This window comes from Rhincodon typus, chromosome 2 (assembly GCF_021869965.1).
Source record: "Rhincodon typus isolate 14 chromosome 2, sRhiTyp1.1, whole genome shotgun sequence".
In the NCBI taxonomy this organism is placed as follows: Eukaryota; Metazoa; Chordata; class Chondrichthyes; order Orectolobiformes; family Rhincodontidae; genus Rhincodon; species Rhincodon typus.
This window is the reverse complement of record NC_063333.1, coordinates 53,276,806-53,300,983: the sequence shown is the minus strand read 5'-3', so window position 1 is coordinate 53,300,983 and position 24,178 is coordinate 53,276,806. Positions and strand designations below refer to the sequence as shown.

Below are 24,178 nucleotides of genomic sequence, written 5' to 3'. Positions count from 1 at the left end.
AGGCTGTGCCCTCTTGTCCTAGCTTCACCTGCCAGTGGAAACATTCTCTCTACTTCTATCTTATCTATTCCCTTCATAATTTTATATGTTTCTATAAGATCCCCCCTCATTTTTAGATTTTTACAGGTTGGGTTCCAACAGTGCACATTTTTAAGGGCAGCCTGCTGAAACAAGTCAACTTAGAGTAATGCTTCATTACCATTTTAGTTATTTATTGGTTTAGCATCATGACAGATTATTAAACATGTTCTGCTTCAATAGGAGTCCTCAACATTAATCTGGATAAAATTATGTCTTACAATTTTAATGTGTGTAGAAAAGAAAAAGGTATAAGGTCATGTGTATGATTTCAGCTTCAGTACAATACAGAATAGCCAAGTGGTTGACTTTTCGCTGCCCTTTGGACAATTAGGGATGGGCAATAAATGTGGACCTAGTCAAGGATGCCCTCATCCCATGAATGAATTGTAGAGTCATAGAATTATAGAGCTGTGCAGCATGTAAACAGACCCTTCTGTCCACGCCGACCAGATATCCTAAATTAATCTAGTCCCATTTGCCAGCATTTAGCTGATACCCTCTAAACCCTTCCTATTCATATAGCCATACAGATGTCTTTTCAAGGTTGTTCTTGTACCAGACTCCACCTCTTCCTCTGACAGCTCATTCCACACACCACCTTCTGCGTGATAAACTTGCCCCCTTAAGTTCCTTTAAATCTTTCCCCTCCAACCTTAAACCTATGCCCTCTAGTTTTAGACTCCCCACTCTTGGGGAAAATACCTTGTCTATTTACCCTACCCATGCCCTGCATGATTTTATAAACCTCTATAAGGTTACCTTCAGCCTTCAATGCTCCAGGGAAAATATCCCCAGTCTATTCAGCCTCTTCCCTATAGCTGAAACCTTCCAACCCTGGCAGCATCCTTGTAAATCTTTTCTGAACCCTTTCCAGTTTCACAACATCTTTCTTACAGCAGGGAGACCAGAATTGCACATAGTACTCCACAAGTGGCCTAAACAATGTCCTATACAGTAGCAACATGACCTCCCAACTCCTACACTCAATGCACTGACCAATAAAGGCAAGCATATCAAACGCCTTCCTCATTATCCTGTCTACCTGCTACTGTACATTCAGGGAACAATGAACCTGCACTCCAAGGTCCCTTTGTTCAGCAACACTCTCCAGGACCTTAACATTAAGTGTATAAGTCCTGCCCTGATTTGCCTTTCCAAAGCGCAGCACCTCACATTTATCTAAATTAAACTCCATCTGCCACTCCTCGGCCCATTGGCCCATCTGGTCAAGATCCCGATGTACTCTACACGGCCAATTCTGATGTCGTCTGCAAACTTACTAACCGTACCTCCTATGTTCACATCCAAATCATTTATATAAATTACAAAAAGCAGCGGACCCAGCACTGATCCTCATGGCACACCACTGGTCACAGACCGCCAGTCTGAAAAGCAGCCCTTCACCACCGCCCTCTGTCTTCTACCTTCGAGCCAGTTCTGTATCCAAATGGCTAATTCTCCCTGTATTCCATGTGATCTAACCTTGCTAACAAGTCTACCATGAGGAATCTTATTGAACACCTTACTGAAATCCATATTGGTCAAGTCCACTGCTCTGCCCTTGTTAATCCTCGTTACTTCTTCAAAAAACTTAATCAAGATAGTGAGGCATGATTTCCCATGCACAAAGCCATGTTGACTATCCCTAATCAGTCCTCGCCTTTCCAAATACATGTATATCCTCTCCCTCAGTATTCCCCCCAACAACTTGCCCACCACCCATGTCAGGCTCACCCGTCTATAGTTCCCCAACTTTTCCTTACCACCTTTCTTTAATAGTGGCACCACGTTAGCCAACCTCCAGCCTTCAGGCACCTCACCTGTAATTATCAATGATACAAATATCTCAGCAACGGACCCAGCAATCACTTCCCTAGCTTCCCACAGAGTTCTGGGATACACCTAGATCTTGCAGCTGCTCCTGGGACTGCAGGCTTAATTAAAGATTTATTATAAATTTTTTACGGTCTTACAGCTATTATAGTCATTATAGTTTACTAATATAAGATTCTTTTCCATTTTGTTTTATTAACATTCAAAAAAATCCCAAAATACCAAACAAAAAAATCATGACTTTTTGAAACGGACTTTTTAAAAAACTTTTTTTAAGGATCAACAGTGAATGGTTGAGTTTTTTAATTCTTAATTTAGAAATCAAAAAAGTCTATATGTGTTTTAGAAGATTTTTTTAACATTGCAAAGTTTTTTTTTGAAAAAAGCCAAACAGTTTTTTTTAAGTAAGGAGTTGTGTTTTCGTTCTGGAGAGTTCTACACGTGGTCAGCTCCAGAAAAGATTTTTTTCCTTCGAGGAATTTATTGAAGAGGAATCATTTTTATTCACTTAATCAGCTAAGTGGTTGATTTTATTTAATTTTTATACATTTGATATATATGTTTTAAATATTTATTCATTTTAACCTTATTTTCTGCAGGTTACGAAGGGTAGTTTATTTGATATATAAGGTGTAATTGAAACATCCTTTTTTTTAGGCTTAATGTTATTAAAGCCAAGGTATAGAGTGAGATGGCTAGTACATTCAGAAAAGTTATTACCCAGCAGGATCAGTCAGATAGATGGGTGACTGTCAGGATAGGTGAGAAGGTAGTTCAAAAGTCTCCGATGACTATTCCTCTACCAAATAGATATTCAATTTTTGGAACAGTTGAAGGGGATAGTCTCTCCGAGGAAAATGGAAGGGCCAGTCAGTTTTTGGACACTTGGAATGACTGCTATGTTGGGCAGTGTTTGACAATATTTAATAGAATTATTGTTATACGGGATTCTCCTGTCAGGGTCATAGACAGGCGATTCTGTGGCAGTGAGTGTACATTTAGGATGCTTTGTTGCTTTCCTGATGCTAGGATTAAGGACGTTTCAAGCATATTGTTAAATGGGAGATTGAGAAACCAGAAAGTTTTGTACACATTGGTAGGAATGACAGTTTTAGGGAAAAGATTAAAGCATTACAGAGTGAATTTATGAGGTTAGGTAGAAGATTAAAAAATAAAACTTTAAAAATAGTAATTTCTGGTTTACTCCCAATGCCAAACTTAAACGAGGGAAGGAATAAATAGTTAAAGGAGATAGATCAATGGCTGAAGAGCTGCTATATTGCTCAGGGATTCAGGTTTTTGGACAATTGGAATGTCTTTTGGGATAGAAAAGACCTGTTCAAAAAGGATGGATCTAAGCTAAACTGGAAAGGGACCAATATCTCAGTAGGGGCATTTGTTCATTCTGTTAAGAGAGATAGAGAAGGTGAGCAGAGGACTTCTCAGTAGCAGTGTAAATCGGAGGATTGATGGGGTAGGTTCTGGATGTGAGGAGAGCACATCAATTAAAATGGAAGGACTAAAGAGAGTCAGAATATGTAGTAAATCTGAAGAACCAAATTGCATTTATTTCAATGCAAGGGGTCTTACAGGCAACGCTGATGAACTCAGGGTATGTTTAAGAACATGGGATTGGGATGTCATAGCCATTACTGAAACTTGGCTGAGAGATGCACAAAACTAGCAGCTGAATGTTCCTAGATTTAGATGCTATAGGAAGGATAAAAAAGGAGGCAAGAAAGGAGGCGAGGTGGCATTTTTGATTCAAGAATACAGGACCGCTGTAACTAGGGAAGATATTTCTGAAAAATCATGCAGTGAAAATATATGGGTAGAAATTAAAAATAAGGAAAGATAACTTTGATGGGATTGTACTATAGGCCCTCCAATAGTAAGAGAAATTGAACAAACAAATATGCAGGGAGATCTTAAGTATATGTAAGCACATTAAGGTTGTAATAAATGGGGCATTTTAATTTTCCAAACATTGACTGGGACTACCATAGTGTTAAAGGTTTGGATTGGTGAACAATTTGTCAAACGTGCTCAAGAAAATTTTCTTTTTCAATATGTGGATGCTCCTACTAGAAAAGGGGCAAAACTAAACCTTCTTTTGAGCAATAAGGCAGGGCAGGTGACTGAAGTAAAAGCAGGGGAATACTTTGGTCTAGTGATGATAACTCTATTAGTTTCAAAATGGTTATGTAAAAGGATAAGTCCAAAGTTTTTAATTGGAATAAGGCAAATTTTAATGGTATGAGACAAGAACTTTGAAAAGTTGATTCGAGTAGACTGTTTGCAGGTAAAAGGATGTCTGACAAGTGGGAGCATGATGATGAGAGTTCAGGGGCATTATGTTCCTGTTGGAGTGAAGGGTAAGGCTAGTAAGATTAAGGAACAATGGATGAATAAAGATATTGAGGTTCTAGTCAAGAATAAAAGAGAATTTTTTTAGATATAGACAATTTGGTTCAATTAAATCTCTTAATCAATATAAAGAGAAAAATCAGGAAGGCAAAGAGGGGATATGAGATGACATTGGCAGATAAGGTTAAGGATAATCTAAAGAGATTCTACAAATACATTATGCGCAAGAGGGTAACTAGAGAGAGGGTTGGGCCTCTTCAAGATCATCCAGGTGTTGGGAGAGATACTAAATGAATATTTCACATCAGTTTTTACTGTGGAGAAAGAAATGGAATCTAGAGAAGGCAGACAAATAAGCTTTGATGTTTTACAAACAGTTCGAAGAGGAATTTCGGGAGGTCTTAGAGAGTATACATGTGGATAAATCTCCAGGACCTGATCTAATATTGTGGGAAGTAAGAGAGAAAATTACCAGACCCCTTGCAGAAATATTTGCATCATTTATAACCATGGTGAGGTGTCTGATGACTGGAGGGTGGCTAATGCTGGACCTTTGTTTATGAAAGATTGTAGGGAGAAACCGGGGAACTATAGACCTGTGAGTCTGACTTTGGTTGTGGGTAAATTGTTGGAGGTGATTATAAAAGGGAGGATTTATGGACATTTAGAGAGGCAAAATTGATTAGGGATAGTCAACATGGTTTTGTGCGAGGAAAATCATGTCTCACAAACTTGATTGAGTTTTTTTGAGGAAGTTACCAAAAAGGTTGATGATGGCAGAGCAGTAGATGTTGTTGATTCGGACAATAGTAAAGCCTTTGAGAAGGTTCCGCATGGTAGACTAATTAGTAAAATTAGGTCACATGAGATTCAGGGTGAGCTTGCCAATTGGATACACAATTGGCTTAACGGCAGGAGACAGAGAGTAATGGTGGAGGTTGCTTTTCAGACTGGAGGCCTGTGATCAGCGAAGTTCCACAGGGATCAGTTCTGGGTCCACTTTTGTTGCTGGTTTATATAAATGATTGGGATGAGAATATAGAAGGCATGGTTAGTAAGTTTTCAGATGACACCAAAATTGGTGGCATAGTAGACAGTGAAGAAGGTTTTCTAAGATTGCAAAGTGATCTTGATCAAATGGGTCAATGGGCTGAAAAATGGCAGATGGAGTTCAATCTGGATAAATGCAAGGTATTGCATTTTGGTACAACAAACAAGGGTAGGGTTTATACAAGTAATGGTAGGTCCTTGGTTAGTGTTGTAGAACAGACGGACCTAGGAGTGCAGGTACGTATTCTTTTAAATTTTGCATGGTTAAAAAGGCATTGCTTGCCTTCCTTGCTCAGTCCTTTGAGTATAGGAGTTGGGACGTTATATTGAAGTTGTACAGGACATTGGTGAGGCCTCTTCTGGAATACCGTGTCCAGTCCTGGTCACCCAGTTAGTTATAGGAATAATATTATCAAGCTGGAAAGGGTTCAGAAGAGATTTACCAGGATGTTGCTGGGTATGGAAGGTTTAAGTTACAAGGAAAGGCTGGACAGACTGGGGCCTTTTTTCCCTGGAGCATCCAAGGTTGAGAGGTGACCTGAAAGAAGTTTATAACATAATGAGAGATAATAGATAGAACTGACGGTAGTTGTCTTTTGCCTAGGATGGGGAATTTCAACACTAGAGGTCACATTTTTAAATTGAGAGGAGAGAGATATAAAAAATACATAAGAAGCCATTTTTTTTTACACAGAGGGTAGTTTGTGTGTGGAATGAACTTCCTGATGAAATGGTGGATGTGAGAACAATTACAATGTTTAAAAGACATTTGGATGGAAAGATGAATAGGAAAGGTTTGGAGGGATATGGGCCAGGAATACGAATAGTTTAGCTTGGGATTATATTCAGCATGGACTGGTTGGACTGAAGAGTCTGTTTCCATGCTGTATGACTCTATAACCTGATCAGGTCTTGAGGATTTATCCATGTTTATGCGTTTTAGGCCATTTAGCACCTCCTCCTCTGCAATATGGACATTTTTCATGATGTTGCTATTTATTTCCCCTCGTTCTCTACCTTCCATATCCTTTTCCATAGTAAACACTGATGCAAAATACTTGTTTAGTATCTCCCCATATCCTGCAGTTCCACACATAGGCTGCCTTGCTGATCTTTAAGGGGCCCCATTCTCTCCCTTGTTATACTTTTGTCCTTAATGTATTGATAGAATCCATTTGGATTCTCCTTAACCCTGTTTGCCAAAGCAATTTCATGTTCCCTTTTTGTCCTTTTGATTTTCCTTTTAAGAATATTCCTACCACCTTTATACTCTTCTAGGGATTTATTCCCTACAAATAAACTGAGAGCTGGGAAGTTTGTGTAGCAAGTCAGGGTCACTGTGAAGCACTCAAATAAAATCAAAGTATTGCAGATGCTGAGGATTATGAAATAAAATGCAAAGCACTCGAGAAACACAGCAGGTCTAGCACCATCTGTGAGACAGTTAACTTTTTGAGTCTGAAAAAACTTTTCTTTGGAATATTAACTTTGTAGTTAGAGAAACAGAGGCTGCCAGACCTGCTGAGTTTCTCCAGCACTTTGTTTTTAATTCACTGGGAAGCAGACCAGGAGCAATGTGTAGCAAGTCAGGTTTAGTGTGAAGTAGACACTGAGCAGCGTGCAGCACATCGAATGTGAGAAAGTAAATCAAAATCAACCTGACCTCACAGGAAAGCCATGAGCTCATTAGCTGGTGACTACTGTAGCTTTATTTCCCTTCCTCCAAAGTTAGGAAATTGGCCAAAAGAGCTGAGAAATTAGAGAGAAAAAAAATCATGTATTATATAACAATGGTTAAGTAAACATTCCAATATGTAACTGACAACAGAAGGGAAGCAGATCGCTGGAGGGCTTTGTTCTTTCAAGTAGTAGATTTTATTACATTATAGGTATAGGAATGGCAGGAGAGCTCTGATTTATGGAATGCACATCCAGCTCCATTTGGGAACTCCAAGATGTTTAATGTATCATAAATAACCACAGGTGCAGGAGTTGTCGTCAGCTGCATCAACTTTCCTTCCAGGCTTCAGAGCTCGAGTGGCAGCTTTTTTTTATTCACTCGTGGACAGTGGGCATCATCGGGTGGGCCAGCATTTTATTGCCTGTCCCTAGCTGCCCTTGAAAAGATGGTGGTGAGCCACCTGCTGTGGGTTGATCTCAATGCCCTTAGGGAGGGAATTCCAAGATTTTGACCCAGTGGCGGTGAAGGAATTGCGATATATTTTCAATTTAGGACAGCGAGTGGCTTGGAGGGGAACTTGCATGTGGCAGTGTTCTCATGTATCTACTGCTGTGGTCCGTGTAGACAGAAGTAGTTGTGGGTTTGGAGGATGTTGTCTAAGGATCTTTGGTGAATTTTTGCAGTGTATGTTGTATATAGTACACACCGCTGCAACTGATCATTGGTGGTGGGGGAATTCTTATACATGTGGTGCCAATCAAGTGGACTACTTTGTCCTTTGGTGTCAAGCTTCTTGAGCACTGTTGGAGCTGCATCCGTTCAGGGAAGCGGCGAGTATTCCATTACACTCCCGATTTGTGCCTTACAGACGGTGAACAGTCTTTGGGGAGGAAGAAGGTGAGTTACTCTCCATAGTATTCCTAGCCTCTGATCTGCTATTGTGTTTATGTGACAAGTCCAGTGGAGTTTCTGGCCAATGGCAACTCAAGGATGTTGATATTGGGGATTCAAACAAGTGGCAGTGATTAGATTGTCTTTTATTGGAGATGGTCATTGCCTGGCATTTATGTGGTGTGAATGTTACTTGGCACTTGTCATCTCGAGTCTGGATATTAAAAACCGGAAGAACTGTAGATGCTGTAAATCAGGAACAAAAGAAAACAGAAGATGCTGGAACAGCTCAACAGGTCCAGCCTTTCCAGCAACTTTTGTTTTTTTTTCAAGCCTGGATATTGTTGAACTTAACATGGACTACTTCAGTATCTGAAGAGTCAACAATCTTGCTGAACATTGTGCAATCATCGGCGAACATCCCCACTTCTGACCTTATGATGGAAGGAAGGTCATTGATGAAGCAGCTGAAGATAGTTGGGTCTAGGGCACTACCCTGAAGAACTCCTGCAGAAATGTCCTGGAGCTAAGATGACTGACCTCCAACAACCACAGCCATCTTCCTATGTGTTAGGTACAACTCCAAACAGTGGAGAGTTTGCCCCCAATACCCACTGATTCCAGTTTTGCTGGGGCTCCTTGATGCTACACTCGGTCGATTGCAGCCTTGATGTCAAGGGCTGTCACTCTCACCTCACCTCTGGAATTCAGCTCTTTTGTCCATGTTTGAACCAAGGCTGTATTGAGGTCAGGAGCTGAGTGGCCTTGGCAGAACCCAAACTGGGCATCACTGAGCAGGTTATTGCTGAGCAAGTACTGCTTGGTAGTACTGTTGATGACACCTTCTATCATGATATCAGTGGTATCACATGGTATTCCATCAGGTGCTTTCACTGCTGCATATCCAAGAGTATGAGTGTGTAGTAGATGGCACTTTTATCAATGTTGTCACCCTGGAGCTTAACAGAAGGCAGGGAGAGAAGGAACAGGTAAACACCAGGTTGCCAAGGTGGACTGGACAGTCAGTGGAGTTCCGAGAGCACCTCACCCTCCAACCTGTAGTCAGTTCTGAAAACTGATACAAGTGATGGCTCAGCTTGAGAGTAAAGCCAGAGTCAAATCAATGGTGCCATACAACAGTTGTGTGAACAAGGAATAAAAGGGAGATTAGCAACATAGATATGAAATTGGCTTTGGACAGAAAAAGTGAATGTTCTTCTGTACAATAGTGTTTTCCAGGGTTTCCATGCTTGTCCTGATTATGTATGATGTCTTGGAATTTCAAATACAGGGCAAAATTTTGAACTTAGCTGTATTGTCAACCAGGAGGAGGATTGTGTAGAATTTTAAAAGGTCTTAAAAAGTTGGTGGAACAGGTAGACAAGTGACAGGTGAAATTTAAGATACAAGAGAGCAAAGTGATTAATTTTAAAGAGAACTATGTGGAAATATACCAAAAGATAAATTTTAAAGGATGGGCATGCATGGAGGGACATGGGTGTATATGTACATAACTGATTGGAAGAGACAGAACAAGTTGAGTGCAGTTAACAATTCACACAGCACACTGGGCTTTACCAATAGAGGAATATATAAAAGCAAAGCATTTATGTTAAATCTGTATAAACACTAGTTTGGCCTTAACTGGAGTATTACATCCATTTCCGGGCACCACACGTTAGGAAGAAAATGAAGTGGTTTAGAGAGCGTGCAGCATAGATTCATGAGAATGGGTTTCAATTACACAGACAGATTGGGACCATTCTCTTAAAGCAAATGTTGAGAGGAGAATTAACGGAGGCATTCAAAAATCACAACAGTCTAGTCAAAGTAGATTGGTAGAACTTGTTCCCATCGGTAGAACTTGTTCCCATTGGTGGGAGTAGAGAACTAGATGGTATAAATGTGAGGCAATTAGTAAACAATGGTGACATGAAAGATTTTTTTCAAACAATAAGAGGCTAGAATCTGGAAAGTACTGGCTGCTGGCTGTCTGGATTTTGCAAGGGATATGGATCCATATCTAAAAAAGAAGCATTTGCAGAACTATGAGGAAAAGGCAAGAAGTGACACCGAGTAAATGCTCTTTTAGAGGGTCAATATAAGGCATGGCCAAACGGCAACCTCTTGTGCTGTATCAATCTACAATACAAGGAGCTGTTATCTATGAATCTACGTCGACACTGTAAAATAAAATGGAGTCTTTATACTGTCAATTTGAACAATATTACTTTCTATATAACAGGCCAATATCTCAAAAAACACAATTTGGTTATGGCGTTCAGTACACATTCTAAGAATTCTGTGGGTGGTTCACTTAACATTTGAGATCTTATGTTGAAAGTTTAAATCACTCCAACAAATATTGGTATGATACCTTCCAGTGATTTTTCTCAGTTATACACCAGACATTGTACAGACACGATATACAAAATTAAACATTCCAGCAAAGTAACTTGTATGTACACATTGTTAAATGAGTTGACATGTTACTGCAATTATTTGGTAGCAGATTCTTATAGTAGAAACAGTATAAAATATTCAGGCAACTACATTTTTAACTAATTACTCAGCAATATTGACTTGCATTTCATGAAATTCTCAGTGCCTAGTTTTGCAAAATGCTCCTAGGAATGGGCACATACATGAGATAGAGCAGTTGAATAAAAAGACACCATAATGTAAAATTGGAAAGCACAATGTAAACACATTTCAGTGCAATATTGCTGATACAATCAAACAGCAATTAGCAAAAGGCAACAAAGCCACAACAAAACACCAAATCAAATTGGAGATGAATAAAATAGCATTAGTTCAAGCTTATTTGGTTAATCATTACCAGATACAAAGTATTTATTGCATTTCCATTACTATGGGATAATTAGAGTGAATAAAAGAATCCTGTACTCCCGTAATACATGTCAGTAACCACATCACTTCCACATCAAGTAGGGATTAGAAATTTCAGAAACTGGAAACAGAGTAGAAGATACCAGTTTAATGAATACCTTCTTTACACCTAAATATCTTTATAATTCAAAATACTCTCACCAATTTCAGCCTTTAAAATCATAAAGGGAGTTAACCTGTACCAACTGAAACGGACATGATGGGCTGGGGGAGTTGGGAGAAGCAGACAGGGTGTAACCTGCATAGGATTCCCAACAATGGAGAACTGTTAGCTGATTACAATTAATTCAAGTCAGGCCTCCACTATGGGAATGATGCAGGGCTCTTCATTGCTGCCTGTGAGAGAAAGAGGATGAAGTGCACTCAAGCAGACATATCCTTCGAGGTGTGCTCAAAATAAATGGGAGGGGCAGTCAAATGTTGCTGGTAGCCACAAAAATACAAAGACAGAGGTGAACTTTCTCTAGTCTGCCCCTCTGTAGTTCTAAGGAGTCTCTGAAAACAAGTAGCCCTGAGGAAATCTCAGAGGACCCCTCAAAAAGAAAAAAAATAATGATTTTGTGTTCTGCCTCCCAGACAAATTCCTGTACTGATATTGTTATTCACAATCATCACAACAACATTTAATTTACAAGAGGAAACCAATTCAGTAAAATTACATTCTGAAGTTACTGTGCTAAAATGGTTATGCACTTAGAACTACTTGTGTTAGAGGGCTGAAGTAGGATGATGATACGTCCCTGCTTTTGGACACAATCCCCAGATGAGACACAGCTTCTCTTGAGTAATCATTGACTCAGAAGAGCTCCCACTTCATGAAATTCATCTCCAATAAATGCCCTAACTATTAAAAGCTGTGACTGTCAAATAACAAGCCATATGATCTGAGCTGCCTTGTGGTGACAAATAAAATGGACAAATCTGTGTTAGAGGGCAGGTGTCAATGGTTGGAAGGATGTCAATTTCCTTTTTTTGACTGGTACTGGGGCAGAACTAAGAGACTTTATGCAAAGACCTCACACTGTGGCTACAGTGCATACGCTTGACCCCATTCATTTTTGAATAGTTCCTGGATTTTACAGTTTTCCTGAGAAACTTGGTAGAAAGGAAAATATCCCCAAGTATTAGGGGTCACTGGTAGTGGGCTACTGACTGGCAGCTGGAACCAAATTTTCTTGGAACCAGATCAGAGTGCACTCCATGAACTTGGATCATATGGAACTGGTGTTGAGTTGTGTATTCCCAGAGTCTGCTTAGAATATGTGGTCGGTTCAGACTTAAAGATTTAAATAGCTGGCGTGGATGTGACATGGTCACTAAATGTAAATTCATTTTAATTAACCAAGGTCCATCATTTTAACTATAATCCAATATACATTATTAAATCACAAGGCCATTCATAATGAGCCTCATTAAAGTTTATTTAATTTTCAGACTTAGAGGAGTGTCGCACTTGTCAAGCAATCCATACAGAATTTCATTAGCGAGCAGGTAATAGGTTTTCTAACAACATGGAGGCCAACGCTGGAAAGAAAGAAATTCAGATGTCCAATGGGCTGACGATGGTGAAATCAGAATCTTTGCTGTTGCTACTGTCATCATCTGGACTGGATCCTGAGTTGCTGGACGGTGACTCTAGAACTCCACCAGTCAGAGGGTCAGAAAAAACTGGGGACTGCTGTGCTTGTTTTCTAGTTACTTCAGTGGTGGTAGAAATTTGATGTTTCTTTGCTGTTCCTGTTGCTTCCAATTTTCCTGAGGGATGCTCATGCACTAAATCATCATCATCTTTAGAAACCAAAATGTAGTCATCTGAATTTCTACCTTCTGAATTCAAGGAAGTCAGCGATGTGGCCTGGAAATAAATATGACAACAGTTTAAAAAAAAGTCAGTCACTAATTCCTGAAGCAATTTTTTTTTTTCCTTAAAAACTCAGTTTTAAATGCAACTCCTAGCCATTAAAGGTGATAAAGAATTTGCATGGTAAGAAGCCATGCAACCCAATACACTTGTATTGGCACAGAAACAGAAATTTCTGGAAAATCTCAACAGGTCTGTCAGCATCTGTGGAGAGAAATCAGAGTTAACATTTTGGATCCAGTGACTCCTCTTCAGAACTGATGGTAGCTAGGAAAAGAATGTTTTTTATACAGAAGATGGGGTGTTGGGAGAGGGGACAGTAAACGATAGGTGGAGATAGAGCCCAAAGATGGAGTAAAACAGTTGGACAGACAAAGGAGTGGTTAAAGGTCACTCTGGGAGCAATGAATAGCTACTAATGGGGACAGTTAGTGGGCAACTATGGGTAGTATCTGGAAGCAGCCCATATAACAACAAGGCCTGGTCTCTGGGGGCTCCAGGACATCCTCCCTGAGACAAGGAAACCAAAACTGTACATAATAATGCAGGTGTGGTCTCACCAAGTCTGTGTACAACTGCAGCAAGACATCCCTGCTCCTGTACTCAAATCCTCTGCTATGACAGCCAACATATCGTTAGTCTTACATACCATTAGTTCCCCATCTAAATAATTTCTATATTATGAGTAGCTGGGGTCCAAACTGATCCCTGTGATATTCTACTGGTCACTGCCTGCCACTTGGAAAAAGACCCATTTATTCCTATTTCCTGTTTCCTGTCTGTCAACTGCTTCTCCATCCAAATCAGTACACTGACCCCAATCCCATGCACTTCAATTTTACATGCTAATCTCTTACCTTATTGAGAACCTTTTGAAAGTCCAAGTAAAACACATCTACTGGCACACTCTTATCAACTCTTCAAAGTTACATCCTCAAGAATTCCGGTAGATTTGACAAGGGTGATTTCATTTCATAAATCAATATTGACTCCGTCCAATTCTGTTTCCAGGTACTCTGCTATTAATGGACATTTATAGTCGACGCTAGTATTTCCCCAACCAATGTCAGGTTTAATTGGTGTGTAATTTCCTGTTTTCTCTCTATATCCTTTTAAAATTGGAGGAGTTATGTCACCCTCCAATCAATAGGAACTGTTTTAGAGTCTATAGTATCCTGAAAGATGACCACCAATACATCAACTATTTCTTGGGCCACTTCCTTAGATGCTCGGGCATTGGGGGAGTTATTGACTCTAATCCCATCAATCTCACTTCTAATAATGATTTGTTTCCAGTCCCTCTCACTAGACCCTGTATTCTCCAACATTTGTTGTGTGCCCTCCTTTGCGAAGACATAGCTAAAGTATGATTTAATTGGTTTGCCATTTCTTTGTTCCCCTTTATAACCTCCCGTTTCTCAACGTCAGGGACAAATATTTGTCTTTACTAATCTTTTACTCTTCACATACCTATATGTAAGCATTTACAATTAGTTTGTATGTTCCATGTAAGCTTACTCCCATATTCTATTTTCCGCCTATTAATCAATCCCTTTATCCTCCTCTGCTGAAATCTAAACTGCTCCCAATATTCAGGTCAATTGCTGTTACTGGCCAATTTGTATGCCCTTTCTTGGACCTAACACTGTCCCTAAGTTCTCTTGTTAGCCATGGTCAGGTCACCTTTTCCATTTTATTTTTTTGTGGACAATTGTTGCAGATCCTCCAAACACTCCTTATATATTGCCATTGCCATTGCCATCATCATTTAAGTAACTTTTCCCAAATTATCATAGTCAGCTCAGACCTCATACCATTGTAATTTCCTTTACTTAGATTAAGGATCTTAGCCTCAGAATCAAATACATCCCTCTTGATCTTCATTAAGAATATTTTGGTCACTCTTCCCCAAGATGTCTCACACTAGATTACCAATGATTCCTTTCTCATTACACAATACCCAGTCTAAGATGGCCTTTTCTCTTCTTGATTCCTCAACATATTGATCTGGAAAACAATCCCATACATACTCTAGGATTTCTTCCTCTACAGTATTGCTACTGATTTGATTTGCCCAATTTTTATGCAGATTGAAGTAGCCCATAATTACAGCTGTACCTTTATTGCTTGCATCTCTAATTTCCTGTTCCATGCTATCCCAGCAATGCCACTATAATTTGAGGCTTTATACAGCCCTATCATTTTCTGCCCATTGGTGTTTCTAAACTCTACCACACAGATTCCACTTCACCAGGGCTAATATACTCCTTCACTATTGCAATAATTTCTTCTTTATGAAAGGTTTTTGACCTATCCCTGGATGAATGCTTTTTATTGATGTGCATGTTGTAGGAATGATATAAATTGGTTCAACCATGATTTCTGATTGGATTCTTCTTCTGTTTTTCCGAATATCTCCCTTTGAAATGGAACTCATGGTTTTGACAAGAGTTTTAGTAGCAACTTTTATGATGTTGCCATTTCTCTCAAATACTGATATTCACTGATTTTATACCAAGAGTGCTGGTACTTGTAGAACTTGCAATTGGGATTTTAGCTCAGATTTCAATTTCATTTCCTTCTTGAATGGGACCATCGTTGGTTGCTCATCCAAATTTATTCCTGGATTTTATCTACGAAACTCAGTGAAATTCTCTCTCTCTCAAAAGAGCAGTGAAGGAATCTCATCTCTGTTGTCTTTTCTATTTAATCTGTTCAATGATGCAGTGATGGAATTATAAGGAACAGCAATAACCTTCCTTTAACGTAAAAGAATGGTGGAGCAATTCACAAATGAAAGTGATTAGTAAAAGAGACACTGGCTATGATGGGTGACCAAACAATGTTTTGAGAAGTCTTTTCTTTCTAAAATAGGGGACCAGGTGAAAATAGCAGATTTTCTTCCTCGAAGGATATTTTTGTGAGCCAGCAGGGTTTTCATGACAATATGCTACTTTCATCATAACTATTATTGATACTAGCTGTTTAAAAATTTCATGTATATTTCATCAATTCCCTAAATGCCATGATGGGCTTTGAACTTAAAGTTTGGAACATTAGTCCGAAGTGCTTGATTACTAGTCCAGTAACATAACCAATATGACACCATATTAAGAGTGAAGTCAAAGCATTCTCAGCTGGTGGTGAACTGCCAAAATTTGAATGCCTGGTACTTGCAGCCACTTCAGAGGATAGTTAAAAGTGAACCAAATAGCCTTGAGTTTGCAGGCATAGGTTTGTCAGATGGAGAAACTAACACAGTTAATCATCATGATGCTATTGTCCCCTCATTGTGCAATAAGAGATGAATAGCTGTACTTTGGACAAAATGGAGTTAATGGAACATGCGAGGTTGCTAGGTTTGTAAAGGTGTATTGGAATAATTCAATCAAAAGGGGAAATGCCAGTGCAATAAATATTGCAGAGGGGATGAGAGGGATGATGCACAGCACTCACAGTCAAAGATAATGTGTTTAAGAGTTTTCCCTGGGCTCCTTGGTGTTGAGTGATGTATAAAGATAGATATTGCAGGGATTTAAACAGTTTAGTTGACAGAATTGAGTCTGAAGCAAAGAGGCACTGATGTGTTGAGAATCAATGCCCAACAAAAGGAAGCCATTATTATTGTCAGCCAGCATTGGGTCAGGAGAGCAAGTTGATTCGCCAAAGTGAATAGGAGATAAGAGAATGTTAGATAGTGGGGGACTGGGAAAGAAATGAAAGATTTATAAGTGATCAAGGGACAGGAAGGGCAGGCAGCAACATTGCAACTGTGTGCAGACTCTCAAACCACTAATGCTTTGGGTTCAACAAATCTCACTATGATAGCTGGTGCAATTTGAATTCAACAAATTGGTAACTGAAATCTGTTTTTGCTAATGGTGACCATGAAACTATCACCAATTATCACAAAAACCCATCTGTTAACTAAAGGACAGTAGGGGGAGGAAATAAATTGTTATCCTTTCATGGTTTGGCCCCACATGAGACTCCAGATCCACAGCAACGTGGTTAACTCTTAACTGCTGTGAAATGGCCTAACAAACCACTCTGTTCAAAGGCAATTAAGAATGGGGAGGCAAAAAATGCTTTGTAAGTGATACCCACTTTCCATCATTGAATAAAAGAAAACATACCTTTGAGATTAAAAATGTTCATGAGCTCTATGCAGTTGGTTTTGGGGTTTTAAAAATGGGTAAAGGTGAAGGGTCACAGCTTGGACTAAGGATCTCTCTATTGGTATCTGACAACATTTGAAATCAAATGCCACAAAAGGGATCTTAGCTGAACAAGCAGCTCAAGTTAAGTTGTCTGGTCCAGGTTGTTTAATTAATGGTCCTGCACAAACAACTGCTTGAGCTCTGCAAATTTGGGTAAGTTGCAAGGGTCCATGTGGGGAGTAACAAATCGAGAGCTGACAGATGATCATAATATTTCTCAATGGTTTGATTGTAAGGTGATGATTGGCTTTCCATCTTACCAGATGTATGTTCTAAATATATTATCTTCAGTAATATACTTAGAGACAAGGATCAATACTCTACCTGTCAGCTAGTTGAGAAAAAATTACTTCTCACTTTAGCGAGGTGAAAAAATCCTGACAGGTTTCAGTATGTTAGTTCTACCATTTCTTAATTCTGGATGATTGCTCTTCATGTTTTCATCTTAAGTTTGATTCTTTCTGGACATTCGGAGATGATCCTGACCCATTTCATTGTTTCAAAATTGCACTTTGATCTTATTTTACAATTCTTTCTATCATCGTACCTTCTATTAAACAGAAATTGGAGGATGTTCTTTTTTCTAAAAAGTGTTGTTTTAGTAAAATATCAAGCATTTGAGAATCCTTCTAGGAGTGGAAGGTGCAAGGTGTTTCTTACTGCAGTGCAGTTCAAGGGAATGCATTGCTAATATTACTGCTCACACGCATTTAACTAAAGTGGCCATTGTGCATTTGGTCAGAATGAATTTTAATTGAATAATAATGATGATGACAAAGCTTTCAAGCACAGCAAGGTCTGGCAGCATGTGTGAAGAGAAAACAGAGTTGATGTTCTAGGTCAGTTACTCTTCTTCAGAACTGTTCTGAAGAAGGGTCACTGGACTGAAAGCATTAATGCTGCTTTCTCTCCAAAGAAAGTATATCCACATGTCAAGGTCGAAGCTGGAAACAAGTATATAAACTCAGGAATAAGTACCAAAGTGGCAGACTGAAACTTGCTATATAAGTACAAGATCAGGATGAGATTGGAGAATTAGTGCATTCGTAATAGCTGGGTCTACCTTTTATTCAAAATCAGCCTGCTCAGAGAAGTTACTACACACCTCTACAGCAAGTGGGACTTGAACCCAAGTCTCTCAGTCCAGGTGTAGGGACACTACCACTGAGCCACAAGAGGGCCCGAGGTCAGCTTTATTCATTTCCTCCACCACCGGAAAACACCCATCTTTTAAAAATTCATTTCACGGGATGAGGGCGTCACTGGCTCGGCAGCATTTATTGCCCAACTCCAATTGCCCTGAGGCTGTGGATCTGGAGTCACATGTAGGTCAGACCATGTAAGGATGGCAGTTTTCTTCCCTAAAGGATATTAGTGAGCCAGACTGATTTTTCCAACAATTGACAATGGATTCACAGTCATCATTAGACTCTTAATTCCAAATATTTATTGAATTCAAATTCCACCATCTGCCATGGTGGGATTCGAGCCTGGGTCTCTGGATTAACTATCCACTGATAATACCACTGGGACATCACCTCCACTAATGTGGCCAATTGAACATTAACAAGCAAAGCCTGTTGAGGGCAATGCTGTTATTAAAATGTGAAGGGGGTAGGTTTAGGGAGGAAGGAGGAAACTAAATCAAAATGGAATTGGAGAGAGAAATAAAGCACTCTTTCCGCTGCATTGCCCGCCTCTCCCTAAAGGCATTGAGAACATCGATGGACACCGCACGACACTTCTCCAACGTCACCCGGGCTCGAACGTAATCAGAGAGGGGCAGTCAGTCAGCAGAGGTGACCCCCTCCATGGCCTGCTGCCTGGACCTGTTTGTCAGCCTGGCCCGGCCCAGGAGTAACATCCTCTGGATTTTTGAGCATAGGAAAGCTCAGACTTTGGCATCCAGCTCTTGCCAATTGCAGCCAGGATTCCTCAGTTGGGCTCAGACAGAACCCCAGATAAAGGAGATGGACAATATTTCAGCTGAATCCCTGTAACTCCTCCAGAGCAAGGAATCCACCCCCCCAAGGACTGACCAGCAGTCTGGAATATTTTGTCCAGTTGATCCTGGTGGAAGATGCGGCTGAGTATACTGCTTGGCACTCACACATCCTCCCAAGGTCAGCCAGGTCGGCGAATGTGAAGAGCACATCATTATTAGCATAGACTGAAAGAACCACTCCCATGCCCGGTCCATGCAGAGCCAACCCCAACAACTTCCTCCACACGAGGCACAGGAAAGGCTTCACACACACGGACTACAGCTGCTGGACATCGGGTAGCCCTGATGCACACCTCTCCTAAAGCAGCGACGCATTAATGTTAACCAGACACTCTGTGGCGGTGTACTGAAGTCAGATCCGGGCGACAAACTACGTCCTGAACGAAAATGCTGACAGAGTCCCAAGCAGATACTCGTGATTGACCGTGTCGAACACCACTTCCTGATGGACAGGAAGGCACTTGACAGACCAGGCCTCTGGAGAAACGGATCAGGTCCTGGACCAGTTGGATTTTGTCATCGATTCTCCAACTCGGGACCGTGTATGACTGGACCGGGTGGATCATGTGGACCAGCATGGATCCCAGGTGAGATGACAACACCCTGGCAAAAATGTTTATAATCCGTGCTGAGGAGGGAGACTGGACGCCAGTTCTTGATTCGATGGAGGTCCCATTTCTTCAGCAGCAGGACAATGACCAACCTGTGCCAAGAAAGAGGCAACTCTCCAGCTACAAAACATTCTTCCAGGACCTGTGCTTAGTTGCTCCCGACATACCAGAACACACTGAAGAACTCCACAATCAGCCCATCTAGCCCTGGGGACTTGCCTGTGGAGAGCTGGGTGAGGATGCTCGTCAGATCCTCTGAAGTGACAGAAATGTCGAGCATCCTGGTGTCTCTCAGGTTGACCTGCGGCAGATCCTCCCACAAAACTCCAAGCATTCTTGCTGGACAAATCTGGAGAGAATAGAGCCGTGTGATCTGGGCTCCGATGCCTTCTGGATCTGAGATAAGGGTCTTGTCGTTGGCCAGCAGCACAAGGAGTTGCTGACAGTCCTCATGCCATTTTTCCAAAGAGTAGAAGAAGGGGGAACCGTGATCCAGGGCCTTGAGAAGCCAGATCTGTGACCTCACGTATGTGCCCCAGGACCCAATGAGCTGCAGGTTTGGGAGCACGCCCGTCCTCTCTTTGTACATTCACCCGCACGGCCGGGTCCACATCAGGTTGGACTCAATTGTGATAACTGACATTCTTTGCCAGAAAGTCCTAGAAGTCCTCTATGGGGATCAGGGGGAACTCATTGAGGGGTCACCAGGGTTTCTAAAACCTTGCTTCCTTGCTGGTCTCCATCAGAGGAGATCCTGGGAGGGGGCAGCATCTAGGTATCCGGACTTATGCAGCGCCTTCTTTCCAACTGGATCCCCACCCCTTTTCCCACCAGAGACCATGGTAACGGTGACCTCCAGCTCAGGCCCTGCTTGCTGAGGTCCAAGGGTTACCTTAGGGGCAGAGGTAGCGGGTACAGCAGTGCCACCAGTGACAGCTGGTGTAGCCTTAGTGGCCTTCAAGGTGAGGCATTTCCTCCTCACGTGCTTCACCTTCTTACAGAGGTGGCACCCATGCCATCTGCCATTCAGAAGGCACGGCAGGGTGCCCCCTCATGGAGCACAGTAAATGCCCCCTCAGTCACCTCCTCTTGGGCCATGCTAAATGAAAACCTAGTGCGGGGAGGATGTCCTTTAGTCCAAGCGGAATGCTGCAATCCCTGTCTGCATGTCCCCCAGCAGCTGTAAATAGGAGAGGAGAAGCTCACTTTCAATGAGGGGTAAGAAATTGGAGATCATGTCCTTTTATGCCTGACCTCCAGAGGATCCACTGAGAGATAGGTCCTGCCCACAGTGTGCCCCTTCTCCAGGGCCAGGTGCACCACCCACTCGACTGAAGGTAAAACAATGACTATCTGTATATTTTTAAGAGGCCGTGACAACGGCTCGTGGGTTGACAGTACCAGCCATTACCTTTGAGCGGGCCTCTCTCGGCATGTCCAGGTGGGGATCCAGTTTAGTCCCCAGGCCCTCAATCAGGTGTCTGTAGGATGATAGGACCGCAGAAGGGGCTGAAGCAGCTGCTAACCTGGCTGGGCACTGCAGCTGGCAACCATGATGTTGAGGTTGCCATTTTAAATGTATCAAAAAAAAGGTGCCACTCAGGGAGAGTAGAAGGTCCCAGACTGCGCTGGTGAGTTCTATAAGTGAATCCCCCGGCAATAAATGATAACAGTCTCAGGGCTGAGCAGCAGCATCAGCCACAGTTCAAAAGCAGGCACCAGCAGCTCACAGTTCCAAGGCAGGGCCTAGACAGCAGGGCAAAACAGGATCTCGAGTCCGCTCATCTCCCTTTAGGATACTGTCCACTCCTTTCCTCCAGGCTCCTCCTCTTTCTCCCATCAGTTGTCCACTTCCTGAGAGGCATGGCTGACCTCCTCCCACAATTCCTTGCTTGAGGTTCAGGGCTAGGGACACTACCACTGTGTCACTAGAGGGCTAGTCTGCGCTTTACTCAGGGCTCAGACATTGAGATTAATTAGCGATTCCCTATGGGCCTTGTGGGGGTTATCGCACATTCAACTGTTTGAAGAAGCAGCCGAGAAATTAATCAAAGACGACTGCAAATTAAAAGAAGAAACAGAATCTGAAGTACTGAAAGATGAGCCACACAAAGTTAGAAACAGCCCCAAAGCACAAAGCAGAAAGCAGAAAGAACAAGATCAGATACCTATAAAAGCACTAAAATCTGGGGGTGAAAATATAGGAAGTACAACTAAAGAGATTATTGATGAGGTATGGACAATAGGTGAATGCCTTTGCAAGTGGACAATGTTAAAGGTGGTTACGGTGCCCAAAACAACATACAATGTTTTGGACAACCCTTTGTGCCTGCTAATTCTCGTCAATTACTTATGTAAAGGACTATTGTCAGCACCAGGCAGACAACTGCTCCCTTTGTGATCAAAGAAGTGGCAGAAGGTTGGCTTCATTCCTGGGTAGGGTAGAAATGACTTCAGAATCAGAAATTTCACGCAGAAATGTGAAAGTAAGTAGGAAGTCCAGCTTTGGCCAATCTATGCCAAACCTCTGACACTATGCAGGGTGATGCTTTATAGAAAACATTTACAGACTTTGGTGTACCCAAATATCTAGAGATGCTGATACAGAAATGCTTCAGAACACATCATTGTTGGTGATGGGCATATCATCCAATTCCAGTCTGTGAATGAAGTAAGCAGGGTTGTTTTCTGTTATCCATGTTGTGTGTTGCTGTGAGAGAGAAGATAATGAGAATGGTTTAGGAAAAGTTCCAGAGAGATGTAGCTGCATCATAGCATAGGAAGCCATAGCATATTGAATCTGAGGTACACAGGCTACATCACACTCATAGCCATAACAAGGAAAGACTAGACATTATGGCAGTTTAAAAAAAAAAGTCTAGTTCAGTTACTATTGTGGAATGTGAGCGTTGATCGCTGAACAAAGATGGCACAAGGAAGGTAACAGCTTTTAAAATGGTGGTGTGGCAGATGATGCTCAGAATCAGGCAGATAATAAAAAGACAAATTAGAGAGTTAGATTAAAAGTAAAAGTTCAGGAGTCAAAAGTGTTGCTTGGCTAGACAGAAAAAAGTAGTCAGGTGGACATTAGAAATGAAGGCTTGAAAATCTTGTCCTGGCAACAGTTGTTGGAATCATTGAGGGCAAAAACAGAAGAAGAAGTAAATATATTGTGGATAACAATGGGGGAACATGATGGCTTGGTGGTTAGCACTGCTGCCTTGCAGCAGCAGGGATCCAGGTTCGATTCCAACCTTGGGCGACTGTCTGTGTGGAGTTTGCACATTCTCCCAGTGTCTGCGTGTATTTCCTCCAGGTGCTCAGTTTCCTCCCGCAGTCCAAAGATGTGCAAGTTAGATGCACTGGCCACGGGAAATACAGGATCTGGGTGGGATGCTCTTTGGAGGGTCAGTGTGGACTTGTTGGGCTGAATGGCCTGTACATGATTCTATAACCTTGAGATGTGAATTGAGGGAGGCTTAAAGAAAGCCAAAGCAGCAGAATGATGCCAACAGCTCCAATAAAGCCACGGTGGAAACAAACAACCTACAATTTCAGTCTCAGCAAAAGTTTCCATAAACATATCCTAATTGCCTATTGTAAATACCAGAATGATTTATGTCTTCCAATTAAAAGAAATGAACTGGATGACAAACAGCACTCAAAATAATTGGGGGTGTCGGGCAAGTCTACCTTTGAAATGCACCACACTTACATCTACTCAAAGCTCCAAATATTAATAGACAGGGCACTGTTCTTGTCGACAGAATGAACATGCACACACACTGCACCTGTTTCAGCTCAATTTTACTTCTCAAGGTATTGCCCTGACCATTCAATCTGCCTGGTTTAAAATTTGTAAGGCACGATCTCCCACGCACAAAGCCTGGCTGTTAACTGGCAATGAAAATTAGATGAATTCTCCATTGCAACGCCTCTACCAACCCGAGTCCATTTTCCAACCAATCACCACTCTTCACTCACGTATTATGGATGTTGGTTTCTCGGTAAAGGCGCATTCTTGCAAAATGTCATGACTGCAAACCAGCAAACGTCAATAAAATGTGTTTCTTTTCCAGCATATTTGAGTTGAGTACTACCAAACAGCAATTTGAAAATAACTTACTAGTTTGTGTGAAGCAGGCGGCCGAGAACACACAGTCTCCCATTGCTTTAACATCCTTTACTGGAGGCTTAGAATAAGTTTACAAATTCCTGTTTCATGAACATTTGGTTTCTAACTTCAACCATTAGATATAAGGACTCTGAACACCAAAAGGTAGTGCCTGGCAACCAAAAGATAGCCCCAGAGGAAATGTCAGATACAGCTCTTGAAAAGAAAACATATTTTGTCAATAGATGCCAAATCTATAGATGTGCTTCCTTCCATATCTAATAATGGCTTTCTCCGTAACCCTAAATCACAGTCAAACTCAGGTCAATGTTTCTGGGGTAGTTGGATTATGCTTTACATTACAGAATGAAAGAGATTGTATGATTTCTGTACGGATGAAAAGGGGTCAAAGTTTTAATATTTATCTAAATTTTAAAGCAAAATATTTGGAGTGAATAGAGAAATTAATAAAAAATACAAACAATGGGAAATTGAAAGGTGACAGAGGTGACTTGTTCAAGAGGGATGGTTGCATGTGAACTGTGGGGGGGGGG

At 41.2% G+C, this 24,178-nt stretch overlaps 1 protein-coding gene across 1 annotated transcript in view; it reads right to left on the bottom strand.

The window, feature by feature from the left end:
• Positions 1-10,113: 10,113 nt before the first annotated feature.
• Positions 10,114-24,178, bottom strand: part of tbc1d5 (TBC1 domain family, member 5) — a 203,910-nt gene continuing 189,845 nt past the window's right edge. The window contains exon 19 of the mRNA XM_048608053.1: positions 10,114-12,668. Coding sequence (XP_048464010.1) covers positions 12,354-12,668 — 315 coding nt within the window. The 3' untranslated portion in view covers positions 10,114-12,353. The remainder of the gene's footprint in view (positions 12,669-24,178) is intronic.